Consider the following 23,594-nt stretch of genomic DNA (forward strand, 5'->3'; position numbering starts at 1 on the left):
TTCATATTTTGTCTGTCAATAAGACATCTTCAGGGATTACAAATAACTCTTGTAACACACACACACACACACACACACACACACAAAGACATCACTAATGCTAATGAAACACTTGGGTAACTAAAATCCTATGTAAGTGTTGGGCCCTATAGGTGTTTGTAGGCTGCCTAGGATGTAAAGTGGAACCTCTGGCAATTATTGTTTCCCAAATTTTGGGAAGTTTTATGCATTCATATTTATTTAAATTCATACGGTTTCTGAGTGCCGCTGCAGATTCTAAAAACAGTCGTTGCCTCCAAAAAAGTAATTTAACTTCTGGTCAACTCGCTGCTCTCAGAAAGTTACAGAAGGATAAAAGTATTGTCATCACCAGAGTGGATAAGGATAATGCCACAGTCGTCCTTAATGACATGGAATATAATCGAAGAATATGACAGAGATCGCGCCACTGGCTGCCTGACATTACAAAAAAAAAAATTCAAACCCTTCCGTTCTCGTCCTCTCCCTGGATATATGGTTTATCTAAAATCCACAAATGTAACCTCCCTCCTCCTCCAAGATCTATGGTGGATGCCACTGATGCCCCATGCTACAAATTGTCAAGCCAGCTGGCAAACTCTCTTCCCCCCCCCCACACACACTGGACTTACCATATCCTATATAAAAAACTACCCATTTTAAAACCTTGATTGAAAATCTGACTTTAAATAATACAATTATATTGGTATGCTTTGACATCACTTCACTGTTTACCAATATTTCCTTAAACGTAACCGATATGGGTTCCTCTCTCTTAGCAATTTTTGCTTGAAAAATTTTAAGAAACAAACCATAGACTGTCCCTCTCAAATCTTCTTTCTGGCTAAGATATGTAACTGAGTTCTCTATTTGGCCTAATGGGCCACACATAGACCCCTTCCTCAGTCACCTCAACAGTCTACATCAAAGAATCCAGTTTACGATGAAAAAGGAAAATAACACTCCCCTCCCCTTTCATTAGACACCTAAAATGCCTTCCTAATGATAACTTTTCCTTCGCTGTATATATAGTTCGCCCACCGTTTGTAGGTCCCTACTTCACGTCTTTCCAAGAATAGTCGATTCATGCTGAAGGGGAGAAAGAAATGAAGGACGTCCAAACTAGTTGCTAACATGCGAAATCACGTGCTTTATAGGTAAAATTTTCCAACTGTTATACAAGCAGCATAGTTAACTACAATAATCATAAAAGAAAAGTTAATTTTCTGACCGGTGATAATAAATAACTCATCCCACAATACAGGCTGATTACCCTATTATTGGAATGGATTCTCCTTTTTCTGAGATGCACAGAAGTGTCGAAGGATCTCTAATTGGTGGGCGAACTATAGAAAACCTAATCACACAGGCAGATGCAGTCACAAACTTTCCCACCATCACCCCTCTCAACAATATGGCATTATTAAAACTAACCAGTAGAGCCTATAATCTTTGTTCCAGTGGAACCTCTCTTTAGACTGAACTCAACCATATGCACAACACCTTCCTTTCCAATGGGTATAGTTTTACAGAATTTAAAAATAAAAAATTTTAAAAAAATCAGTTCCTCCCACATTCCTTGGTCATCACCTCAGAAGGATTTCAGAAATACCATCCCCTACATCAGTGGTTCTCAAACTTCAGATATCTGCATACCCCTTCTTAAATTTTCATTATTACCAAGTTACCTCTAATTAATTGATTAAAATTAATAAATTAATTTAAAATATTAATTAAAAATAAATATCTATTTTATTTGAATTTATATGTTCATGTAAACAAAAAATATGATTTATTTTAAAATTTTGGTTCTCTAGAGATGTCAGACAACACACTCATCAATTGATCCAGATGCAATATCAACGTTTTCTTGTTGCTTACAGCTACTTGTATTTGCTATATTGCTCTCTTTTGGGGGTTTTATAAATCCAATCTTTAACCAATGATCCATACGTAAGCTAAAAAAAAAAATACTGTGTTTACTCTAATATAATAACTCTAACTTTTTTCCCAAAATTAAAGGTAAAAAAACGTGTTGTAAGATACGTGCGAGAATTTTCGGAAACTAAAGTTTTCAGAAAAAAACTGAAAATGGTGCGACTTACCAAGAAGCTCCTACTCACTATCACTGCTTTTGGCATCGAGAACAGTTTCTTTGTGTGCATTGTCAAAGTCATCTACCCAAATAGCGTCATCTTCTTTCCCATTATTTCAAGCAAAAATTGCCAGTAATTTACAAGACTTCAGATACGTAGAGCAGCGAATAACTGCATATGATTGGTGCAGTATTAACAAAAGATTGCACGAACCAAAGTCAAATTAGCATTTCAACAATTGAGTTGAAATGCTAATTCCCTTCAACTGAATTCCATAATATCTGAAACACATGCACTATATATTTCTTAGTTTTAACACGTTAACGACACAGGTGGTGTCAAGCAAAACCATATGTTTTTGCTTGGTCTATACAACCGTTTCTGTTGGAGAGGGGATGTGATTCATTAGTTAGTGCCGTTTTATCCCGGTTGTCTCTAATTGTACTGTTTGTTGAAAAATATGACTCCTTTAATTATGCATAGCTGAAAATTGCCATGTACCCCCTAACGACCTTTCGCGTACCCCGGGGGGGTATGCGTATCACACTTTGAGAAACACCGCCCTACATCCATGGCACATCAGAAAAAAATAGCCAGGCCTTTAAAAAAGTACAACCTCTACATAGCTGTTAAGCCCCACTGGAAACTTGCTACACTTATCTGTTCTACCAAAGATCACCTCCTTCCTCTCTTGCTGCCTGGAGTTTATAAAGTACCCTGTTGACTTACTTTGGACAGACAGGCAGAGTGACATCTATCCATTTAGAAGAACACAAATTGTATACATCTGCAATCATGCCTGTGGTCAATCTGGCCTCGCAGACTATGTATTGGATACAACCCACAGGATCTTGGAGAAAACCACCATAGTTAATTTATAAAAGGAATGACTATAGAATCTGCAGCAGCCCTCAGAAACCAACTTAATTTAAATAAATATGAATGCATAAAACGTCCCAAAATTTGGGAAACAGTAATTGTCAGAGGTCCCAATTTACATCCTAGGCCACTTACAAACACACATGGGGTGCACCACTTAGATGGGACTTTAGTCAGCCACATGTTTCAATTATTATTAATGTTAGCTTTGTATGTGTTACAAGAGTTATTTGTAATCTCTGAATATGTCTCAGTGATTGAGATGAAACATTGGAAGCATTAAAATTAGTTTCTAATCCTTTGCTAGTGCTGTAAATATTCCATTAAACCATCGAGCATGATGGGCATCTTTGTTATTCATTTCATAATATCACAATACACATCTTTGTGTGCAAATTGATAGGAATACCTACAGCAACAATTTGACTGTGTAAACTTAATTTCACAGTCTTGTTGCGTTACCTATTGAGACACTAAACTTAGAAACATATTAATGGTTTAAGACCATAACACACACAACTAATATATACATAAATGTATATGACCTAGTATAACTATGAGGTTTGTTTGAAAAGTTTGGTAAAAAAATAAGTTAAACACATTGCTTTGGAAAAAATCACCTTTATTTGTCAACATAGTCTCCATCGAGGTCTACACATTTGTCCAGTGAGTTTCCAATTTTTTCATTCCATCTAAAAAGTAGGATTTGTCAAATTGTGCAAAATAGTCATTGACAGCCTTGATGACATCCTCGTTCAAAGAAAAGTTTTTCCTGCCAAGCCAAAGTTTAAAGTTTGGGAACAAGAAGTCGCACGGGGGCCAAGTCCGCTGAATACGTTAGATGTGGAACCAGTTCGAACCTCAATTCGTGCAATTTTGCCATTGCAAAGGCCGGTGTATGGGACGGTGCATTGTCTTGATGAAAGAGCACTTTTTTGTGCACCAATCTTGGCTGTTTTTTCTTCAGTTCTTCTTTTAAACAGTCTAACAATGATGCATAATAGACTCCTGTTATTGTCTTACCCTTTTCCAAATAGTCTATCGTGATAATTCCTTGGGAATTCCAAAAAAACAGTGGCCAACACTTTCCCAGCTGACAAAACGGTCTTCGCTTTTTTCGGTGCTCTTTCACTGGGCATATTGTCCACTGTTTTGACTATTGCTTGGGTTCAGGTGTGTAGTGGTGGATCCAAGTTTCATCTACAGTCATGATTCAACACAAAAAAATCCTGCGAATTGTGATTAAACATCGCCAAACACTGCGCTGAAATGTCTTTTCACATGCGTTTTTGATTGACAGTCAACAATCACGGCACCCGTCGCACATATAGCTTTTTCATGTACAATTTTTTGTGCAGGATATTATACACCCGTTCAGTTTAGATTCCTACAATCTCGTGCATTTTCACTCGGCAGTCTTCCATACAGATACCTTGGATTTTTTCAATCATTTCCTTCATAGTGACCTCAGTTGGACATCCCGAGCGTGCTTCATCTTCGCTGGACTTACAGCCACGTTTAAACTCATTCATCCAAAAATAAATAGTCTGTAATGCTGGTTCAGAGATCTCCCATGAACTGCATCGAACTCGGCTTTGATCTGTGCAGCTATCCACTTCTTCAAATAAAAGTGTTTTATCACTGCACGAAGCTTTTTTTTCTCTATTTTTATGAAAAATGCGAACATATGTTGGCATCTATTGGAAATTTACCAAACTTTTCAAACAACATGTAAAGGAATAAATGCATTAAAATTATAGGGATTGGAAATGGATGCACGTATTCTTCAAACAAAAGCAAAAATTTATAGATGAAAATTATATAATAGCTGAGGGCAGTTGGAAATGCTCCAGATCTAGACCACTACCCAAGTTTATAGTTGGGGAGGGTGGTAAATTCAAGAAGTTCTTGTTTGTTCAGAGCAAGATTTTACAAAGTCCTTATACCTTATGTGGGATTTGCACTTACAGCTGTTTATGTAGACAAGCAGTGCCTCTTAGCAGCTGAGCTATTAAGGTGCAATGGGAAAATATTTCTGGGGGAGAGAGGGGGGGAGAAAAGTTTTAAAAATATTTTAGTGTTCATATTGATTGCACAGTGATTGATATTGAGGATATGTTTGTGATATATATGAGAAGTATAACAGTGAAGTAAATAATACTTCAAATTCTATATCACCCACTCAAACACAAATGCCACAGACTGGTAGTGAAAAGGAGGAGGGAAAAAGTTTCATTAACAAACAGTGCAGGTATTATAGGAAGGTAGATATGCAGCAGTAGGTCTACACTATTTATTACGTTATTTAATCTCCACCCACCCAGATCAAAGAAGTTTATCTCACCAGTTGTTTCATTAGTAGATATCATCAGATGATGGTCAATGCTTCTCAGAGTATAGATTTGCCCAGTTTACTATAATTTGGAATGAATGGATGTAGATCTTTAGTAAATATGGTTTGTGAAACATGCCAAAACATACCATTTTAATGCAGTATGATTTAGTAATGAATCCCAGCTATGTGGATGTGAAAAGTATGTTGGAGGCTTAATAGAATAAAATAGCACTGGGAAAGAATTAAAACCACAATCCTAGCAATTTCTTCTTAGTAAATATGATTTAGTAATGAAGCACAGCTATGTGGATGTGAAAAGTCATGCTGGTGACTTAATAGAATAAACTAGCACTGGGTATGGATTAGAAACTTAGTTATATTGGTTTATTTTTTATTAAATTCATTATTTATCTAAAAACGTGATCTCATTACCAGAAGCTTTCTACAGAATTAAACATTTGTTTTAAGCCTTACCACAGTACATGATGGTCCTGCTATAAATTGAACTCAAGTGTTATCCAGCTGATTTCCTTGGTGTAGGAAGGAGGATTATGGATCTGCCCTCTCCCCACTTTTTATTTTCCTGTTCTCTTTATTTTATTTATTATTATTTTTTTTTTTTTTTCCTTTTTGAAAAACTTAAATGTAATATGCATAGAAATAACATTAAATTGCTTTTCTGGTTTGTTAATTTTTGTTTTATACATGTTGTTAATTTCAGAGAGACCATTTTCTTGCAAAGAAGAAACAGTTGATTAGAAATATGATAATTTTTAAGTTATAAAAATATATTCAGTTATAAAAACAATGTTACCATGTTTATAACTTTTATCTTTTGGAAGCTAATAATTTATGAAGTTATTTAAAACCAGGACTAAAGGAATTCATTTTAATTTTCATAAAATAAAAGTTGATAAATTGATGCATCATGTTAAGTGATAACGATTCTTTTTTTTTTTAGAGTGTTTTAAGGAAAATGACCCCTGAAGATGCCCCCAAAATATCTGATACCATTATGTCTGCACTACTTCAAATGTTTAATTCAAGCAGTTGTAAATCCGGAGGGGTGCAAGAAGATGCCCTCATGGCAGTATCAATGTTAGTTGAAGGTAAGTAAATTTAAAGATATATCATTATACTAACAGAAGAATAATTATAGAAATGCCATGTGGAGACATACACTGTGTTGATAAAAGTGTGGACACCCGATAACTCTACATTGCCTTGCTCATATGACGCAGGTACAGTGCTCCCCCTTGTCTGCAGGGGATATGTTCCAAGATCTCCAGTGGATACCTGAAACCGCAGATAGTACGGAACCATATACACTCATGAACAGTTGAATTAGAGATACCTGCCGTGTTGGCGAAATGGTGCTGTGGTCGCCCGGCGAATGGAATAGTGTCACATGGTGCGTGACAGGGATGTCGTCATGTGGAGACCTTGTACTGACCGTCTGAGTAATAGTCGAGCACAGAATGGGGAAGATTTGAGATCTCAGCGATTTTGATCGTGGCCAGATAGTCGGAGCCAGACGTATGGACACCCCATCTCTGAAATCGTGCAGGAACTGGGCTTTTCATGGGCCATTGTCAAGAGTGTACCATGAGTACATTGAATCTGGTAAAATCACAGCCGTCAGAGAAAACTGTCGTGGTGTACAACGTGCCGATGACTAGGAATGCCGTCAGCTCGCTCGGATGGTAACAGCAGGTAGATGGGCCACGGTGCTGCAGATCATTCACCAATTCAATGCTGGACAATGACGACGTGTGAGCAACCACACCATCCAGAACCATCTCCTCGCTATGGGATACAGAAGCCACTGCCCAACTAGGGTACCTCTGCTCACCGCACGTCACAAGGCACAGCAATTAGCATGGGCACAGGAACACTGGCATTGGACTCTTTACCCATGGAAAAAGGTCACCTGGACTGATGAGTTGAGGTACACGTTGGTACAGGCCGAAGGTAGGCTATGAGTGCGTCGCCAAGCATATGAAGCGATGGATACCTCATGCCAGCAGGGTAGAGTTCAGGCCGGTGGTGGTGGTATCCTTGTATGGGGACTGTTTACGTGGGATGAGATCGATCCCCTGGTACATCTACCATCGTCCCTCACTGGCGAATGATACAGGAACCTGCTGTCAGATCATGTGCACCCTGCAGGAGACCTGTACCTACAGCAAGACAATGCACCCTCACCGCTCCCAAATTGTGGCCAAGTGAGTGGATGAACACTCCATAGACATGAGGATGCTTGGCTGGCCCCAAGCGAGGTCCCCTGACCTCAATCCTATTGAACACATCTGGGATGTTGTCAAGAGAGAGATATGCACCCTGAACCCTGCTCTGACCAATCTCCGTGCATTGTGGAAGGCTGTGCAGCGGTCATGGATCAGTTTGGCTCCCCAACGCTTCCAGTGCCTTGTGGAGTTCATGCCACATCGCATCAGCGCTGCCATCAAGGCGAAAGGGGGGTTCTAGGCAGGTATCTCTAATTTAACTGCTCATGAGTGTATGTGTGTGTGTGTGTGTGTGTGTGTGTGTGTGTGTATATATATATATAGGGCACAGTGAGAGATTAACTGCAATAGCTAATATTAAAATAGAACGATTATAACAATATACTATAATAAAAGTTACATGAATGGAATCTTAGCAACCTCAGCATACATTTTTTTTCTTTCCTTATGAAGTAGAGAACTTTCACCAAGAGAGCTTGGTCGTGCTGCAGCTCATTAGTCCTTGATTACACTGCCAATGCCCAGTGTCATCTTAAATGGTGCAAACCGTCACTGTACTGTAGATCAATGGGAGAGTGTGCTGTGGAGTGATGAATTACGGTACATGATATGACAATCCGATCAACATGTCTGAACCTGGTGGATGCCTGGTGAAGGATACTTACAGGAATGTTTTGTATCAACTATGAAATTTGGATATGGCAGCATATGGTCTGGGGGTTGTTTCTCGTAGTTTGGACTGGTCCCATAGGTTTCTGTGTCCTGATCTTTAAATGACGATGCCTACCATGACATTTTGGACAATTCCGTTCTTCCCACTCTGTGGCAACAGTTTGGAACAGGCCCTTTCCTATCACCATAATGCACCTGCTCATAAAGCAAGGGCCCTAGCTCCATTGTTTGAAGACATACAGGTGGAAGAACTAAGATGGCCAACCCAAAGTCCTGACCTTAATCCCATTAAACATCTTTGTGATAAGCTGGAGTGAAGGTTGCATGCCATACTACAGGAGAACGGAAACAAATTCTAGCAGCAGCTCACCAGAACTTAGTGAAGAGCTTACCCCAGAGCGGTAATGGCTGTAATAGCAGCGAAAGGAGGCCTGACCTCATATTGACAGCAACGCTGTAGCAGTGGGAAATAGAAACAGTTGCTGTCCGGACACTTTTGGCAACATAGTGTAATTGGTGCTACCTAGACAAAGAGGACTGAAATAATTCAGATTTTTCAAAATAAGCGCAAAATGATTTTTTCAAGCATTAGTAATCAAGATGAGGAGGGAGTGGTTGTATTGTTCATTATCAAACACAAAGATAAATTCTTGAATGGAAAGAAGCTTCACATAGAGTGTAGACATGTATGGGAAATGGAAAAATGTAGCTTTTTTGTACTTGAGGTCCTGTTAATAAGTTTTTGCTTAGGATGTGGGTTGATCATTACTTACATTGTGTTACAGCATAAATATGTGTACTTTTGCTTAATTCACATAAAGAGAACATGTAAGAAACAAAAATCTTAGTGTTGTAACCAGTGGTACCATCAGAGTGCAGATACAAGAATATACTAACAGAAGAATAATTATAGAAATGCCATGTGGAGACATCAGATTTCTGCAGATACAAGAATATAAAACGAAATAGGAAGTGGTCACCATTAGTTTTGTGCAGGATAAAAATTATTACATTGAAAAGAACAACATATATAATAGTTTTAGAAAGAGTGGTATTGAACAGCTTTCAAATATGAATTCTGGAGTCAAAAATTATAGTGTGTTGGGAGGGGAAAGTGAGAGGTCAAAAACACCAAACCTTGAAGATAATAAAAGTAGCATAAAAACTGAAGATAAGGATATACTAGATGTCTGTAGAAATAATAAATTTATTGAGAGTTTATTTTTCACTTGGTTAGACTATAATAAGTGTAGTTTAATCCTTTATCCAAGTGTGAGCAAACAAAGTTTGCACCTGAAAGTATCTTCAGGACTGGGGTAAGGTAGTACAACACCAGGCAACTCGTTGCAAAGGTGGAGAAAGCTCTCATCACTCCTATCTCAGTATCTTCCATAATGCAAAGTACATCTCCTTGCAGATATGTGTAATGCTATGCATTAAGGCAAGGGCCACTACCCATACCGGTTTCGACCTTTATTGAGGTCTCGACAGTGGGAGCCAGGCCCAGTAGTGGAGACACCAAGGCAGAAGCAATGAGAGGTCATCCCAACCTATAGGAGTTGCCAAAGGGTGTACAACCTTATTATTAAATTACTCTGGATTCAGAGAAAGATGTTGAGAGTTTATTTTTCACTTGGTTAGACTATAATAAATTTAGTTTAATCCTTTATCCAAGTATAAGCAAACAAAGTTTGCGCCTGAAGTATCTTCAAGACTGAGGCAACTCATAGTAAAGGTGGACAAGCTCTCATTACTCCTTGTCTCAGTATCTCCCATAATGCAAAGCACATCTCCTTGCAGACATGCATAGTGCTATGCATTAAGGGAAGGGCCACTACCCAGACCAGTTTCGACCTTTATTGAGGTCTCATCAGTTGGACCCAGACCCAGAAGTGGTGATACTAAGGCAGATGCAATGGAGAGGTCATATTTACTTATACGAGTTGCCGAAAGGTGTACCACCTTATTATTAAATTACTCTGGATTTACAGAAAGATGTTGGAAGTTTATTTTTCACTTGGTTAAACTATAATAAATTTAGTTTAATCCTTTATCCAAGTGTAAGCAAACAAAGTTTGCACCTGAAGTATCTTCAGGACTGAGGCAACTCGTAGTAAAGGTGGACCAAGCTCTTATTCCATTCCACATCCAATCCCACTGATTAGACCTCAATAAAGGTCGAAACCGGTCTGGGTAGTGGCCCTTCCCTTAATGCATAGCATTATACATGTCGCAAGGAGATGTGCTTTGCATTATGGGAGATACTGAGACAAGGAGTGATGAGAGCTTGGTCTACCTTTACTATGAGTTGCCTCAGTCCTGAAGATACTTCAGGTGCAAACTTCGTTTGCTTATGCTAGGATAAAGGATTAAAAGTGGAAAATTTCCAACAGATGTCTGTAGAAATTACTTTAAAAAATTATTAAATGAGATACACTAGCACAATAGTGGCAGGAAATTTTACTGGTAATCTGGTGGAAAAGTAATTGCAGTAGATATATGCAAACAAAATTGCTCAGATATGGGGATATAAGAATTATTTTATAGTCATTATATACATAATTCAGGTGCCCTGGTATAGAAAACCTGATATAGAAATAACTTTGCTCCATTTAAAATAATTTTAAATGGAGTAAAGTTATTGTCACATCGATCAGTAAATAGAAGAATATAACGATGCGTGAATTACACTGTGAGACAAAGTGAGAAATCAGACTGTAGTGGAAATGCATGTCATGATATGTATATCCTTGGGATATACATATCAGGTGTACATACATACCTTAGAATCCCACACCATCGAAAAAGTTGAAGATTACATCTACCTTGGCCAGTCCATAAAAATGAATAATGACATATCAAATGAAATAGCAAGGAGAAAAAGAGCTGCTTGGATAGCCTTCAACAAAATAAAATCAACAATTACCAACCAAAACATAGATATAGAAATAAGAGCCGCATCTTTTCATTAGTCACATCTTACTAGCATTAACTTATGGCAGTGAAATATGGAATACAACTTTAAAAGAAGAACAAAGCTTAATAACAACTCAGCGTGCAATAGAAAGAAGAATGTGCAATGTAAATAAAATAGATCATGTGAGACACACAGAAATCAGGAAGAAGTCTGGACTCAAAGATGTAATAAAAGCAATCTACAACAGCAAAAGAAGATGGGCAGGACATCTTGCCAGAATCAGAGACAACAGATGGACAGTTAGAGTAACAGACTGGTATCCGAGAGATACCAAAAGGAAACCTGGAAGACCAGCCTTAAGGTAGGAAGACCCAATGATTAAGAAAGTCGGAAGAAAATGGAGAAGAAAGTCCCAAGACAGGACTAGCTGGACTCTTTACGACCTGCAGTCATGGAGAAATCCTGACTGAAATCACAGGTCCAGCAAGGTAATCAAGCTAATATCCTTTGGATGACATGGATTTATAGGATATTATGATCATAGTGTGTGAAAAGTTTATAGCATTACTAACTACCTATTGACAGTTTTCTTCCAAATTAACCAGGATGACTGATAAGTCAGGACCCAAATATTATCAGGTTTTATATTTCAGTCTTCTGAGGTGCTTCATACTGGATTAATCCACCAAGATCTGGGTCTTTTTCATGTCATACTATCAAAAGCACTTCTTTTGGTAACCTTTCTTCTCCCATTTTGAGATTAGCTTTGCTAACACACATCTGAATGCTAACAATATCAAGTTCCTTCCTGATATCCTCTTTTTTTTTATATGTTTTTTTTTATGTGATACTGCCATTGAAGCCATCTGTTCAATTCCTCTAATCTTTCTTAACTCTCATATTTGTGGTCTCCCATCGAGTGTTTCATTTCTAACCTAGCTCAGTTTTAACCAAGTTAAAACAGGTTTGAACACTGTCATGTATATAGCTAGTTAAGTGTTTTGACTAATTTAACTTATTCCTTATAAATTTATTCTGTTGCTTCCTAGCATACTAGTTGTTGATAATTTTCTTGTCTATTTCCATATTTAATTTGTCATCTTCACTAAACATTGTGCCTAATTAGCTGAAATGTTCTATAGGATCTCTATTCTGGAGTCAACTGATGCAGCTGATGTTTTCAGTGTTCCTGCTTAGTTTTTATTCTTACCGGATTTTACATTAAAAAATTTAATGGAGAAGCATTGTGAATTCAACATAGAAACATATATAGCATTTGTAGTTTGCCAGAAATTCTTTGGCAGTCTTAAGGAACAAATGGTGGATTATACTCATGAATTTAAACATTCCACAACAACTACTTATTTAATATCTATATAGATGAAATAGTAAAGAAATGGAAGAAAAAAAAATAAAACCAGCATTTAAACTGGATCATGGAACTACGATAATACTTTGATTATGCTCAGAGCGCTAAACGAAACAGTGTTAAACAGGGTCATACTAAATAGGGACAGGGGAACACGTGACCAACAATAACAAGTTTTACTTTAATTTTATTTATTTTTATATTAACTTTCCTTTCATGGTTCTTGGTGTTTTGGAATGATGCACATGCAAGGTTTTAATTTGAAATACCATTGGTGATTTCAAATTAAACCCAGAAGAAGGGTTAAACAGTCTTTTGCAGCTTTGAATTCTGGTGCTCACTTCTGTTTGCGATATAAATGTGTACACTTTGGCATTCTCTTCCAGAGAAGTCCCGTTTCATCAACATGAAAAACTAATTCGGGAGGATAATTTCCTCTTTCAATTTTGACTCTTAAAGTTGATGGGATTCGAATTAGAGGTACCTTCTTTTTTTAAATCTATCGAATCAACCTCTGCTAGCTGCATAGTTTTCGCTCGTATCCTCTCTTTGTTTTTGAATATAATTAAAAATACTTCTGGCCTTTTTCATGATAATTGCTTGACTTAATGTCATGTTGCATTCAGTTTCATCATCAATCCAAATGGAAAGATGTTTCTCCGTTTCCTCTAAAACATTGCTTCTGGATCAGGTTACTTTTGTTGTAGAAGACCTTGTGGTTGTGGTTGCTGAACACTTAATTTTGTCCTTGTTTATTAAAATCATTCGTATGGTAGAAGTAGACAAATTTAAAGTGGCTCCAATGTCAACTTGATGTTAATCTTTTTCTCAGCATCTGCATTTTAATGACGAGCGAAATGCTTTTTCGTATAAATTTTGTTTTGTTTTACCCTTTTGCTGATAGGTTCAGGTTTGGGAATAATTGTATTATATGTGAATCGAGGGAAATACTGCAATAGATTGAATCACTATAAATTTAGTGCTTTTTTTCGGCTTTGAGTAGAACTGCATTATATTGAATCATGGAATATTTAGTGCTTTTTTAGGATTTGGAAAAAACTGCATTATAGCAAATCAGCATTAAACGGGGTCTTACTGTATACTTAACATGCTTTTGTTTGCACATGACCAAATTATCATAGCAAGAAACTCAGAAGATCAATATACTCCTTAAACATAATTACAAAAAGAATTTTGAATGTAAATATCAATAGACAAAACAAAATTCGTCCTTTAGATTTTAAAGGACCATCTCCAGTCAGAAGTAAAATCATTATTGAAAATAATATTTTAGAACAAATTAACTGCTTCAAATAACTTGGATGTGCTGTATATCATATACAAAAGAAGCTGACATCGATATCAAACTTTCTAACTTAAAGATAGCAGGGATGATCAATAATATTTTCAACCCTAACCAAGTTCAAAAGCATACAAGAATAGGAGTTTATAAAGTTTTGGCAAGACCTTTACTGTACAGAAGTGAAATATGGATCATAACAGCTGCAGAAGAAAAAATGACTGTAAACTGGAGAAATTAAATTCCTATGTCCTAGAGAGTACAGCAGGGTGTACTCTCTAGGACAATAGAAGCACATAAATATAAAAAACTAGTGTATGGTGAAGTGAAATCGAGTTGAATAAGGGTGAAGTGCCCCAGGGCTCTGCTCTAAGACCACTATTTAATTTTTACATCAGTGATATATTAGAAGATTTGAGGGGGAGAGGATGTTCAGTTGTTTGCTGATGATGCAAAACTGAGAAGGATGATTTAAATAAATTGGCAGTGTGGGAAAAGGATGATGGCTATCAATTTAATGTTCCAAAATGTAACATAATGCAGTCATTCTTAATCAGGGGATCTCAGAAAATTTATAGAACATTTCTAGTTTTTAAAATTTTGAAACCTCTTAAAATAATTTTTTTGCTCTTTATTTTACTTTGTGTTTCAAACTTGTTTTGTATTAGTAATCAGAATTATGCAGTAGTTTTAGTTTCTTTTGTGGAGGCTCCACAAGTCTTTCACTGCTGGCAACACTGCCACCCAATTCATATAATAACTGCAGATTTAAGTCTGATTTCCGTTTTCAAGAAGAAAAGTTTGGTCCAATTTTGGATGCATATCCAGAGTATTTGTTGCCTTTTGTTTCTACATATTTGTGTGAAAAGGGATTTTCCACAATGGTAAATATTAAAATGAAATTGACTCCAAATAGACTTCTGAATGCGAATAGCATTGAGTAACATAATTGAAACAAGAATTAGTAGTGTTAAACAGCAGAGGTCTCATTAAAATTCAGTTAAGTTGATTTTTGTTTTTTGATATTTTTTGTCATTATAATCTTATTTTTTTTAAAAAAAAGTGTAATTATTATTATTATGTTACTACAAACTATGGGGGGATGCAAAAATATTTTAGGATACTTAAGGGGCTGCAACTACTAAAAGGTTAAGAACCACTGATGTAATGTACTTCAGGATGAAAATATTACATACTCTGTATCATATTGGTACCAGATTACAGGAAATTGATGAGGCTAGGAATATAGGAATGATGTTGGATAACGATTTGAAATTCAGATGACATTTCAAAGGTTGGCGAAATAGCTCAGAGGATTACTTGGATGTTAAAGAAAACATTCACAAGTAAAGATGGGAAGGCTATCCATCTTTATAAGGCTATGATCTGGCCATGAAAAGAAGTGGATTTGAAAATTTTGAAAGAATGGACAGCTCAAGACGATACTCCAATATCACCCAAATGGAGGACATGGAAGTCAAGATTAACAAGAAAAAGATGGAATGAGACAGAAATAGACCATGATGACTGCATCATCTGTAATTTCATTAGTGGCATTGAATGGCCAGCAAGCAAGAAGAAAAAAAGTGATTCTTCTGGTAGCATGGAAAAGAAAAGAGAAAAATGACTGATTTAGTAAAGAATGTGATGATATGATGATATATTATTTTCATAGGCATATAGTATCATATATACTGATTTCCAACTTGCAACCTTTTCTAGTTAGGACTGGATTATAGGAATGGAATGTCATCATGAGTCAAGAATTAACTGTATTAATATTTAAGTATATACAGCATAAATATCGTCATAGCTATACCATAATATAATTGTGCATGTTCATAGTTATACTTCACTATTTGAGAATGAATGGCCCCTTTTAGTTGAAAATTCATAAGCATTGGTTCTGGATTACATACAGTTTTACCATGGCACATTTTATTTTCTTCATATGAAACTTTAAAAATTGCATTTGTTTTCTACATCAGTATCAGCAGACTTTTCAGACTCAGTAATAACTTTCAGTTTATTAGATGTTATTATTAAAAGAGACCGCCATGGATGCATTAAACTAAAACTAATAATTAAGTTTTACTCTAACCTTGCACCAGCTGTCGTATCTTTTTGTGAATTCATTCACACTGCCTGCACTCACAACCTCCATAGGCAATCCATTCCAATCATGCAACACAAAGAAACATCTCACTCCCATTCCCATCTCCATTGCATTCATTCTTAGATTCCACGGATGCCTTCTACTACTCTCCCGATCATCGAATTCCTGGTATATACCCTCAAGGGGTGTATAGGATATGATAGTAATACATGAAAAATTTCCATCGTTACTAACTTCCTATTTAAAATTTTCCTCCAAATCAGTCTGTTAAATGCCAAGACTCCTATATTATCAGGTCTTATATTTCTGTCTTCTAAGGCACTTTTTACTGTATCAATCCACCCATATCTTGGTCTTCCTCTGGGTCTTTTTCCAAGCAAGCAGAGAACACTTGTTTTACTAATCTTTCCTCTCTCGTTCTGCTTAAGTGACCATACCACCTGAGATTAGCTCTGTTAATGCATTCCTGGATGCTGACAATATCAAGTTCTTTCCTAATATCCTCGTTTTTAATATGATATTGCCATTGATGCCATCTGTTCACGCCTTTAATCTTTCTCAGGACTCTCATATCTGCGGTCTCTAGTCTTTGGTCAAGTGTTTTACTTCTGACCCAGCTCTCAGATTCATCAGTTTGAACTGGTTTGAACACTGTCTTGCATACAGCTAATTTAGTGTTTTGACTAATTTCTCTCTTATTCCATATAAATGTATTCAGTTGACTTCCTACCATACCAGCTTTGTTGATTCTGTGGTCTATTTCCATATTTAATTTACCATCTTCACTAAAAATCGTGCCTAAGTAGCTGAAATGTTTTACTTGTTCCACAGGTTCTCTGTTCACAACGCAGTTGACATTTTCAATGATTCTGCCTATTTTCATTGTTTTTGTCTTGTTATTGCTGACCTTCATACCATATCTATTACAACAATTATTCAATTTAGTCAGGGAATCTTGCAAACTTGTAGTGGATTTATTTAGAAGTATAACATCATCTGCATAAAGCAAAGAGCTGAGATTAAGAACTCCAATTTTGATATCATTTTAATACCACTTTCCTTCATAATGTGATCCATATAGATAATGAATAACAGAGGGGATAATGTACTTCCTTCAATTCTAACTGCTGACTCGCAACTCAAATAAAGACTAAGTATTGCTTGATATAAAGCCCCATTGACACCATATAACTGTAGTGTATTGAATAGCTTCTCTATTGGCACCTTGTCATATGCCTTTTCCAGATCGACAATGCTTAAATAGAGATCTTTGTTATATTCCAATGCTTTCTCAACTAATTGTCGTAAAGTGAAGATCTGTTCCTGACAGCCTCTATTTGGCCTGAATCCAGCTTGTTCTTCACCAAGCTTTTCTTCCACAATTCTTATCAACCGTTTCTCAAGTATACTAGCATAAATCTTGCCAGGAACACTCAGCAGGGAAATACCTCTGTAATTCTCACATTGTTTTATTTCCATTTTTTATATATGGGTACTATTGGAGCTCTACTCCAATCATCAGGAATTTGTCCCTCTGTCCAGGCTTTCTGAACTATACACTGCAGCCAATGTAAGACTTTTATACCACCATACTTTAGCATTTCTGGTCGAATATCATCTACTCCTGCTGCCTTTCCACATTTCAAGCCCTTGATGGCTTTTTTTCCACTTCAAGTATGGATATGTATTCCTGTCTATGCCTGTCAAGTGTTTTTTACCACTGTACTATCACTGCTTGTTTCATTTAGCAATTTTTCAAAGTAATTACTCCATACTTCGAGGATATTTTTTCTCCCGTTTTCATGTCACCTTTATCATCTCTAATTCCTTTTACAGCACTCTTTCCTCCATTTCTAAGCTTCTTCAACAACCTCCAGAATATCTTATCACCTTCTTGATATTTATTTTCTAAATTCTTGCCAAAGTCCTCCCATGACTTTTGTTTAGCTAGTTTTACACACTGTTTAGCTTTCTTACATTTGTCTCTGTATTCTCTAAGAGCACAAGCTGACTTATTTGTCAGGAACTTTTGATATGCTTTCTTCTTCTTTTCCTTCACTGCCTCTTTAACTTCCTGTGTCCACGGAGTTCTGATTTTTCTATACTTGCAGACAACCTCACCACATTCCTCTCTGGCTGAATCAATCAGTTTTCTTCAAGGTTGGTTCTTGTTCTCAAACTCTTTCATTTTTTTTTTCAATAATCTTTGTGTAGTTTAGTCTACAGTTCACATCTGAGAGCTGCTCAACTTTTATTCGCTTTAAAACTTTCTTACATGTCATTCTTTTCAATATGAAATTCAATTTTATCCTGCTCAAGACTAAATAGTGATCGCTTCCAATTTCAAATCCTCTGTACGCACTTGTGTCCTGCACCAGGGAGAAAACATCACTATCAACAATAACATAGTGAGACTTTTCTTATTCCTTGCCTCTTCTCTCCATGTGAATTTGTGCGCATTTTTATGTTGGAACATGGTGTTAGTAATAACCAGCCCATGGCCTGAGCAGAAATGCAACAGGTATTTGCCATTATTATTAACTTTGCTCTTTTCTCCAAATTTTCCCAAAACATTTTTGTATGTCTGACAATCATTTCCTACTCTGCTATTTAGATCCCCAACAAGGACCAACTTTTCCTTTTTCATTGTGTCAGTTAATTTCTCTAGAGAAGTGGTTCCCAAACTTTTTCAGGCCACTGCCCCCTCGAATCCATAAAATCATCGTCAGTGCCCCTGTGTCTTACCTGAATCCACCCTACATTTAGAAAAGCGATTCACACAGCCCACAAGGAATGGTAATAACATTTTAAAAACAAACATTAATTTATAATTTAAAGTTATTTTAAATCCAAAAAAAAAAAAAAACATTTAACATTAATGGCAACTTTACATTAAAATCTAATAAAACATTGTATTATAAGGCTATTCAATAGCAGCTATTGACTTGATTATTTTGAAAATCCTTAATGTGATGGATGGGCTTCATGGAGACATAGTTTTTCTATGTGTGGTTTAATATAACTTAGCAGTAGTCTTAAATCTCTACATTGAGTTATCTGGAGTCTTATTCAAATTAAGTGGATATGGAATCCAACATTATTTCAAAGCCGAATAGAGAAACCACAAGCGTTTCAGTGAAACTACAAAAGTCTCATACCGAATATAGAAACTATAAAAGTTTCAGCAGATCCAAGCGTAAGCAAACCTTTCATGACAGGAGCAACTCGTAGTAAAAGTTGAGTAATACTGATCACTATCCTTAGTATTTCCCATAATGTAAAAGACATCTCCTAGTGGACATGCATAACATCATACATGTCCACTAGGGGATGTGTTTTATATTATGGGAAATACTAAGGACAGTGATCAGAGCTTACTCCATCTTTACTACAAGTTGCTCCTGTCATGAAAGGTTTGCTTACCCTTGGATCTGCTGAAACTTTTATAGTTTCTCTATTTGGCTTTGAAATCCAAATACTGATTACTATCTGAAATCACTGAAATCTCTTTGCAGAAAGAGCAGAGATCTCTTTCTACAACCAAAACTCTTTATAAGATTTCTTAAATTTTGGCATCAGCTCAAAGTCATTTTGCAGCTCAATTAGTTCTTCCTCTATGGCTCCCACTACCTCAGTATCGGAAAATGGATTTATTATCTAATCTGGAATTTCCAACGAAAGTAAATCCTTGATCTACTTGCCTTGTCATGATGAACTTCTTCAAATGTTCAATTATTCTGGAAGGCTTCATGGCCTCATTTAAGAAGACCCTTTCACACGATGGCAACTGCTGGTTTGTTGGTGCTGGTATGCATCCATATTTTAGGTATTCAAAGGTGTACTGCCTACATTTCTTCTTTGATGCATCTGCCATTTCTATTCTGGAACATGCAGAAATAAGCGTACATACATATTTGAAAGCAGTTTTCATAAATAATAATCTTTATCTTTATATCCTCACAATATAACAGGAACCTATAATTTGCCAAGCTGTGACACAACACTTACATAGCTAAACTCTTCACATTTTTGTTCAGTAAATAAGAACATGGGAAAATACATTATAACACACTCCATACTGTTAAGGTAAAAAAGGACCACTTCAGAAATTACTAACAAAAAACTCGAAAAATGTCTTGGAAAACAAAAAATGTCTTGAAAACAATAACAATAATAATAATTTGTTTTTTAACATTTTATTATTTCTCAGATAAATTACATTCATGATATGAACACAATTATCATCATCATCATCATCAAATTCCTGCCATGTACCCTCAAGGGGTGTACAGGATATGACAGTACTACATGAAAAAATTACATCATTACTAACTTCCTATCTACAATTTTCCTCCAAATCAGTCTGTTACTTGTCAAGACTCCAACATTATCAGATCTTATATTTCTATCGTCTAAGGCACTTTGTACCGTATCAATCCACCTATATCTTGGTCTTCCTCTGGGTCGTTTTCCTGCCAACCTTGCAGAGAACACTTGTTTTGCTAATCTTTCCTCTCCCATTCTATTTAAGTGACCATACCATCTGAGATTTGCTCTGCTAACGCATTCCTGGATGCTGACAATGTCAAGTTCTTTCCTAATATCTTCATTTTTAATATGATATTGCCATTGATGCCATCTGTTCATGCCTCTAATCTTTCTCAGGACTCTCATATCTGCGGTCTCTAGTCTTTGGTCAAGTGTTTTACTTCTGACCCAGCTCTCAGATCCATAAGTTAAAATTGGTTTGAACACAGTCTTGTATACAGCTAATTTAGTGTTCCGACTAATTTCTTTCTTATTCCATATGAATTTATTCAATTGACTTCCCACGATACCAGCTTTGCTGATTCTGTTGTCTATTTCTATATTTAATTTACCATCTTCAGTAAAAATTGTGCCTAAGTAGCTGAAATGTTTTACTTGTTCCACAGGTTCTCCATTCACAACACAGTTGACATTTTCAATGATTCTGCCTATTTTCATTGTCTTTGTATTTTTATTGCTGACCTTCATACCATATCTATTACAACAGCTATTCAATTTAGTCAGAGAATCTTGCAGACTTCTAGTGGATTTATTTAGAAGTATAACATCATCCGCATAAAGCAAAGAGCTGACATTAACATCTCCAATTTTGATATCAGGTTTAATACCACATTCCTTCATAATGTGATCCATATAGATAATGAATAACAGAGGGGATAATGTACATCCTTGTCTCACACCAGATTTAACATTAAACCATCTTCCTGTACTTCCTTCAATTCTAACTGCTGACTCACAACTCAAATAAAGACTAAGTATTGCTTGATATAATGCCCCATTGACACCATATAACTGCAGCGTATTGAATAGCTTCTCTCTTGGCACCTTGTCATATGCCTTTTCCAAATCGACAAAACTTAAATACAGATCTTTGTTATATTCCCATGCTTTCTCGACTATTTGTCGTAAAGTGAAGATCTGATCCTGACAGCCTCTATTTGGCCTGAATCCAGATTGTTCTTCACCAAGCTTTTCTTCCACAATTCTTCTCAACCGTTTCTCAAGTATACTTGCATAGATCTTGCCAGGAACACTCAGTAGGGAAATACCTCTGTAATTCTCACATTCAGTTTTATTTCCCTTTTTATATATGGGTACTATGAGAGCTCTACTCCAATCATCGGGAATTCGTCCCTCTGTCCAGGCTTTCTGAACTATGCAGTGCAGCCACTGTAAGATTCTCATACCACCATACTTCAGCATTTCTGGTCGAATATCATCTACTCCTGCTGCCTTTCCACATTTCAACCCTTTGATGGCTTTTTCTACTTCAAGTATGGATATGTATTCCTGACTGCATGCCTGGTCAGTGTTTTTTACCACTGTGCTGTCATCACTGCTTGTTTCATTTAGCAGTTTTTCAAAGTAATTACTCCATACTTCAAGGATATCTTTTTCTCCTGTTTTCATTTCACCTTTATCATCTCTAATTCCTTTTACAGCACTCTTTCCTCCATTCCTAAGCTTCTTCAACAGCCTCCAGAATATTTTGCCACCTTCTTGATATTTATTTTCTATATTCTTGCCAAAGTCCTCCCATGACTTTTGTTTAGCTAGTTTTACACACTGTTTAGCTTTCTTACATTTGTCTCTGTATTCTGTAAGAGTAAAAGCTGACTTATTTGCCAGGAACTTTTGATATGCTTTCTTCTTTTCCTTCACTGCCTCTTTAACTTCCTGTGTCCACCAGGGAGTTCTGTTTTTTTATCTTTGCACACAACCTCACCACATGCCTCTCTGGCAGAATCAATCAATGTTTCCTTCAGAGTTTGCCACTGAATCCCCAAGGTTTGATTCCTGTTCTCAAACTCTTTCATTTTATTTTCAATAATATTTCTGTATTTTAGTCTACAGTTTACATCTGAGAGCTGCTCAACTTTTATTCGCTTTAAAACTTTCTTACATGTTATTCTTTTCAATATGAAATTCAATTTTATCCTGCTCAAGACTAAATAGTGATCACTTCCAATTTCAAATCCTCTGTACACTCTGGTGTCCTGCACCAGGGAGAAAACATCATTATCAACAATAACATAGTCAATGAGACTTTTCTTATTTCTAGCCTCTTCTCTCCATATGAATTTGTGCACATTTTTATGTTGGAACATGGTGTTAGTAATAACTAGTCCATGTCCTGAGCAGAAATCCAACAGATATTTGCCATTATTATTAGCTTTGCTCTTTTCTCCAAATTTTCCCAAAATATTTTTGTATGTCTCACAATCATTTCCTACTCTACTATTTAGATCCCCAACAAGGACCAACTTTTCCTTTTTCATTGTGTCAGTTGCTTTTTCTAAAGCCTCAAAAAATTCCTCCACTTCTACCTTAGTAGAACCTTCTGTGGGACCATAGGCACAAATAAGTCTCATTGTCCAGTTCCCCATTCTCATATTTGCCCACATTACTCTACTTGAGACTGACTGCCATTCAAGAAGATTAGCCTCGTATTTTGTGTTGAATACTATGGCTACTCCTTCTTTTCCTTGATTGTTATTGCCTGAATATAACATTTTGTATTTATTGCTCAGAAAGATCTCACCAGTTTTGGTCTTTTTTGTTTCAGTCACCCCTATTATGTCGATCTGGTACTTATCTAATTCCTCAGCTAGCTCCATTTCTTTGCCATTCAGGCTTCTTACGTTGATAGTACCGATCTTTAACTCTGGTGATGTTGAGTTGGGGTTTGTTTTCAGATTTGTTCCAGTAGCTGACTTTTCGCTGTTCGCCCTGGTTCCCTGGCGAAAACAACGGGGGCCTTGTTTAACCGGGCGACGCCCCAGCCGGTATGAAATTTTGTCATGTTGTACCATCATTTTTATTTTGGTTTAACCAATAAGAATACAATTTGGTCGGCTAAATCCCAAATTGCCAGCCCATCCTCGTTCGTTCAGTATCAAAGTAGATACCCAACAGGGTGCACCAAGAGAAGGTGAGGATTGGACATTAGGTCAGAAGCCCTGGTCGGTTCTCTGCATTCCTTTAAAGGCTATGTGGAGGTCTCCTCTCAGTTATACAGCTTTGACCCTTAAGCACCCCTCGTAAAGAACACAATTATGCATAACAAATACTTTCTCGTACATAAAGTTTTTTTAAAT

At 36.5% G+C, this 23,594-nt stretch overlaps 1 protein-coding gene across 2 annotated transcripts in view; it reads left to right on the top strand.

Annotated features, from left to right (window-relative positions):
* Fs(2)Ket (Importin subunit beta Fs(2)Ket) overlaps positions 1–23,594 on the top strand; it is a 302,779-nt gene that overhangs the window by 182,308 nt on the left and 96,877 nt on the right. For both annotated transcript variants that reach the window (XM_090405664.1, XM_090405665.1), the window contains exon 13: positions 6,290–6,437. In XM_090405664.1, coding sequence (XP_090261790.1) covers positions 6,290–6,437 — 148 coding nt within the window. The remainder of the gene's footprint in view (positions 1–6,289; positions 6,438–23,594) is intronic.

This window comes from Typopeltis vanoorti, chromosome 15, assembly GCF_054136105.1.
Source record: "Typopeltis vanoorti isolate ZY-2024b chromosome 15, IOZ_Tvanoo_1.0, whole genome shotgun sequence".
Classification (NCBI taxonomy): Eukaryota; Metazoa; Arthropoda; class Arachnida; order Uropygi; family Thelyphonidae; genus Typopeltis; species Typopeltis vanoorti.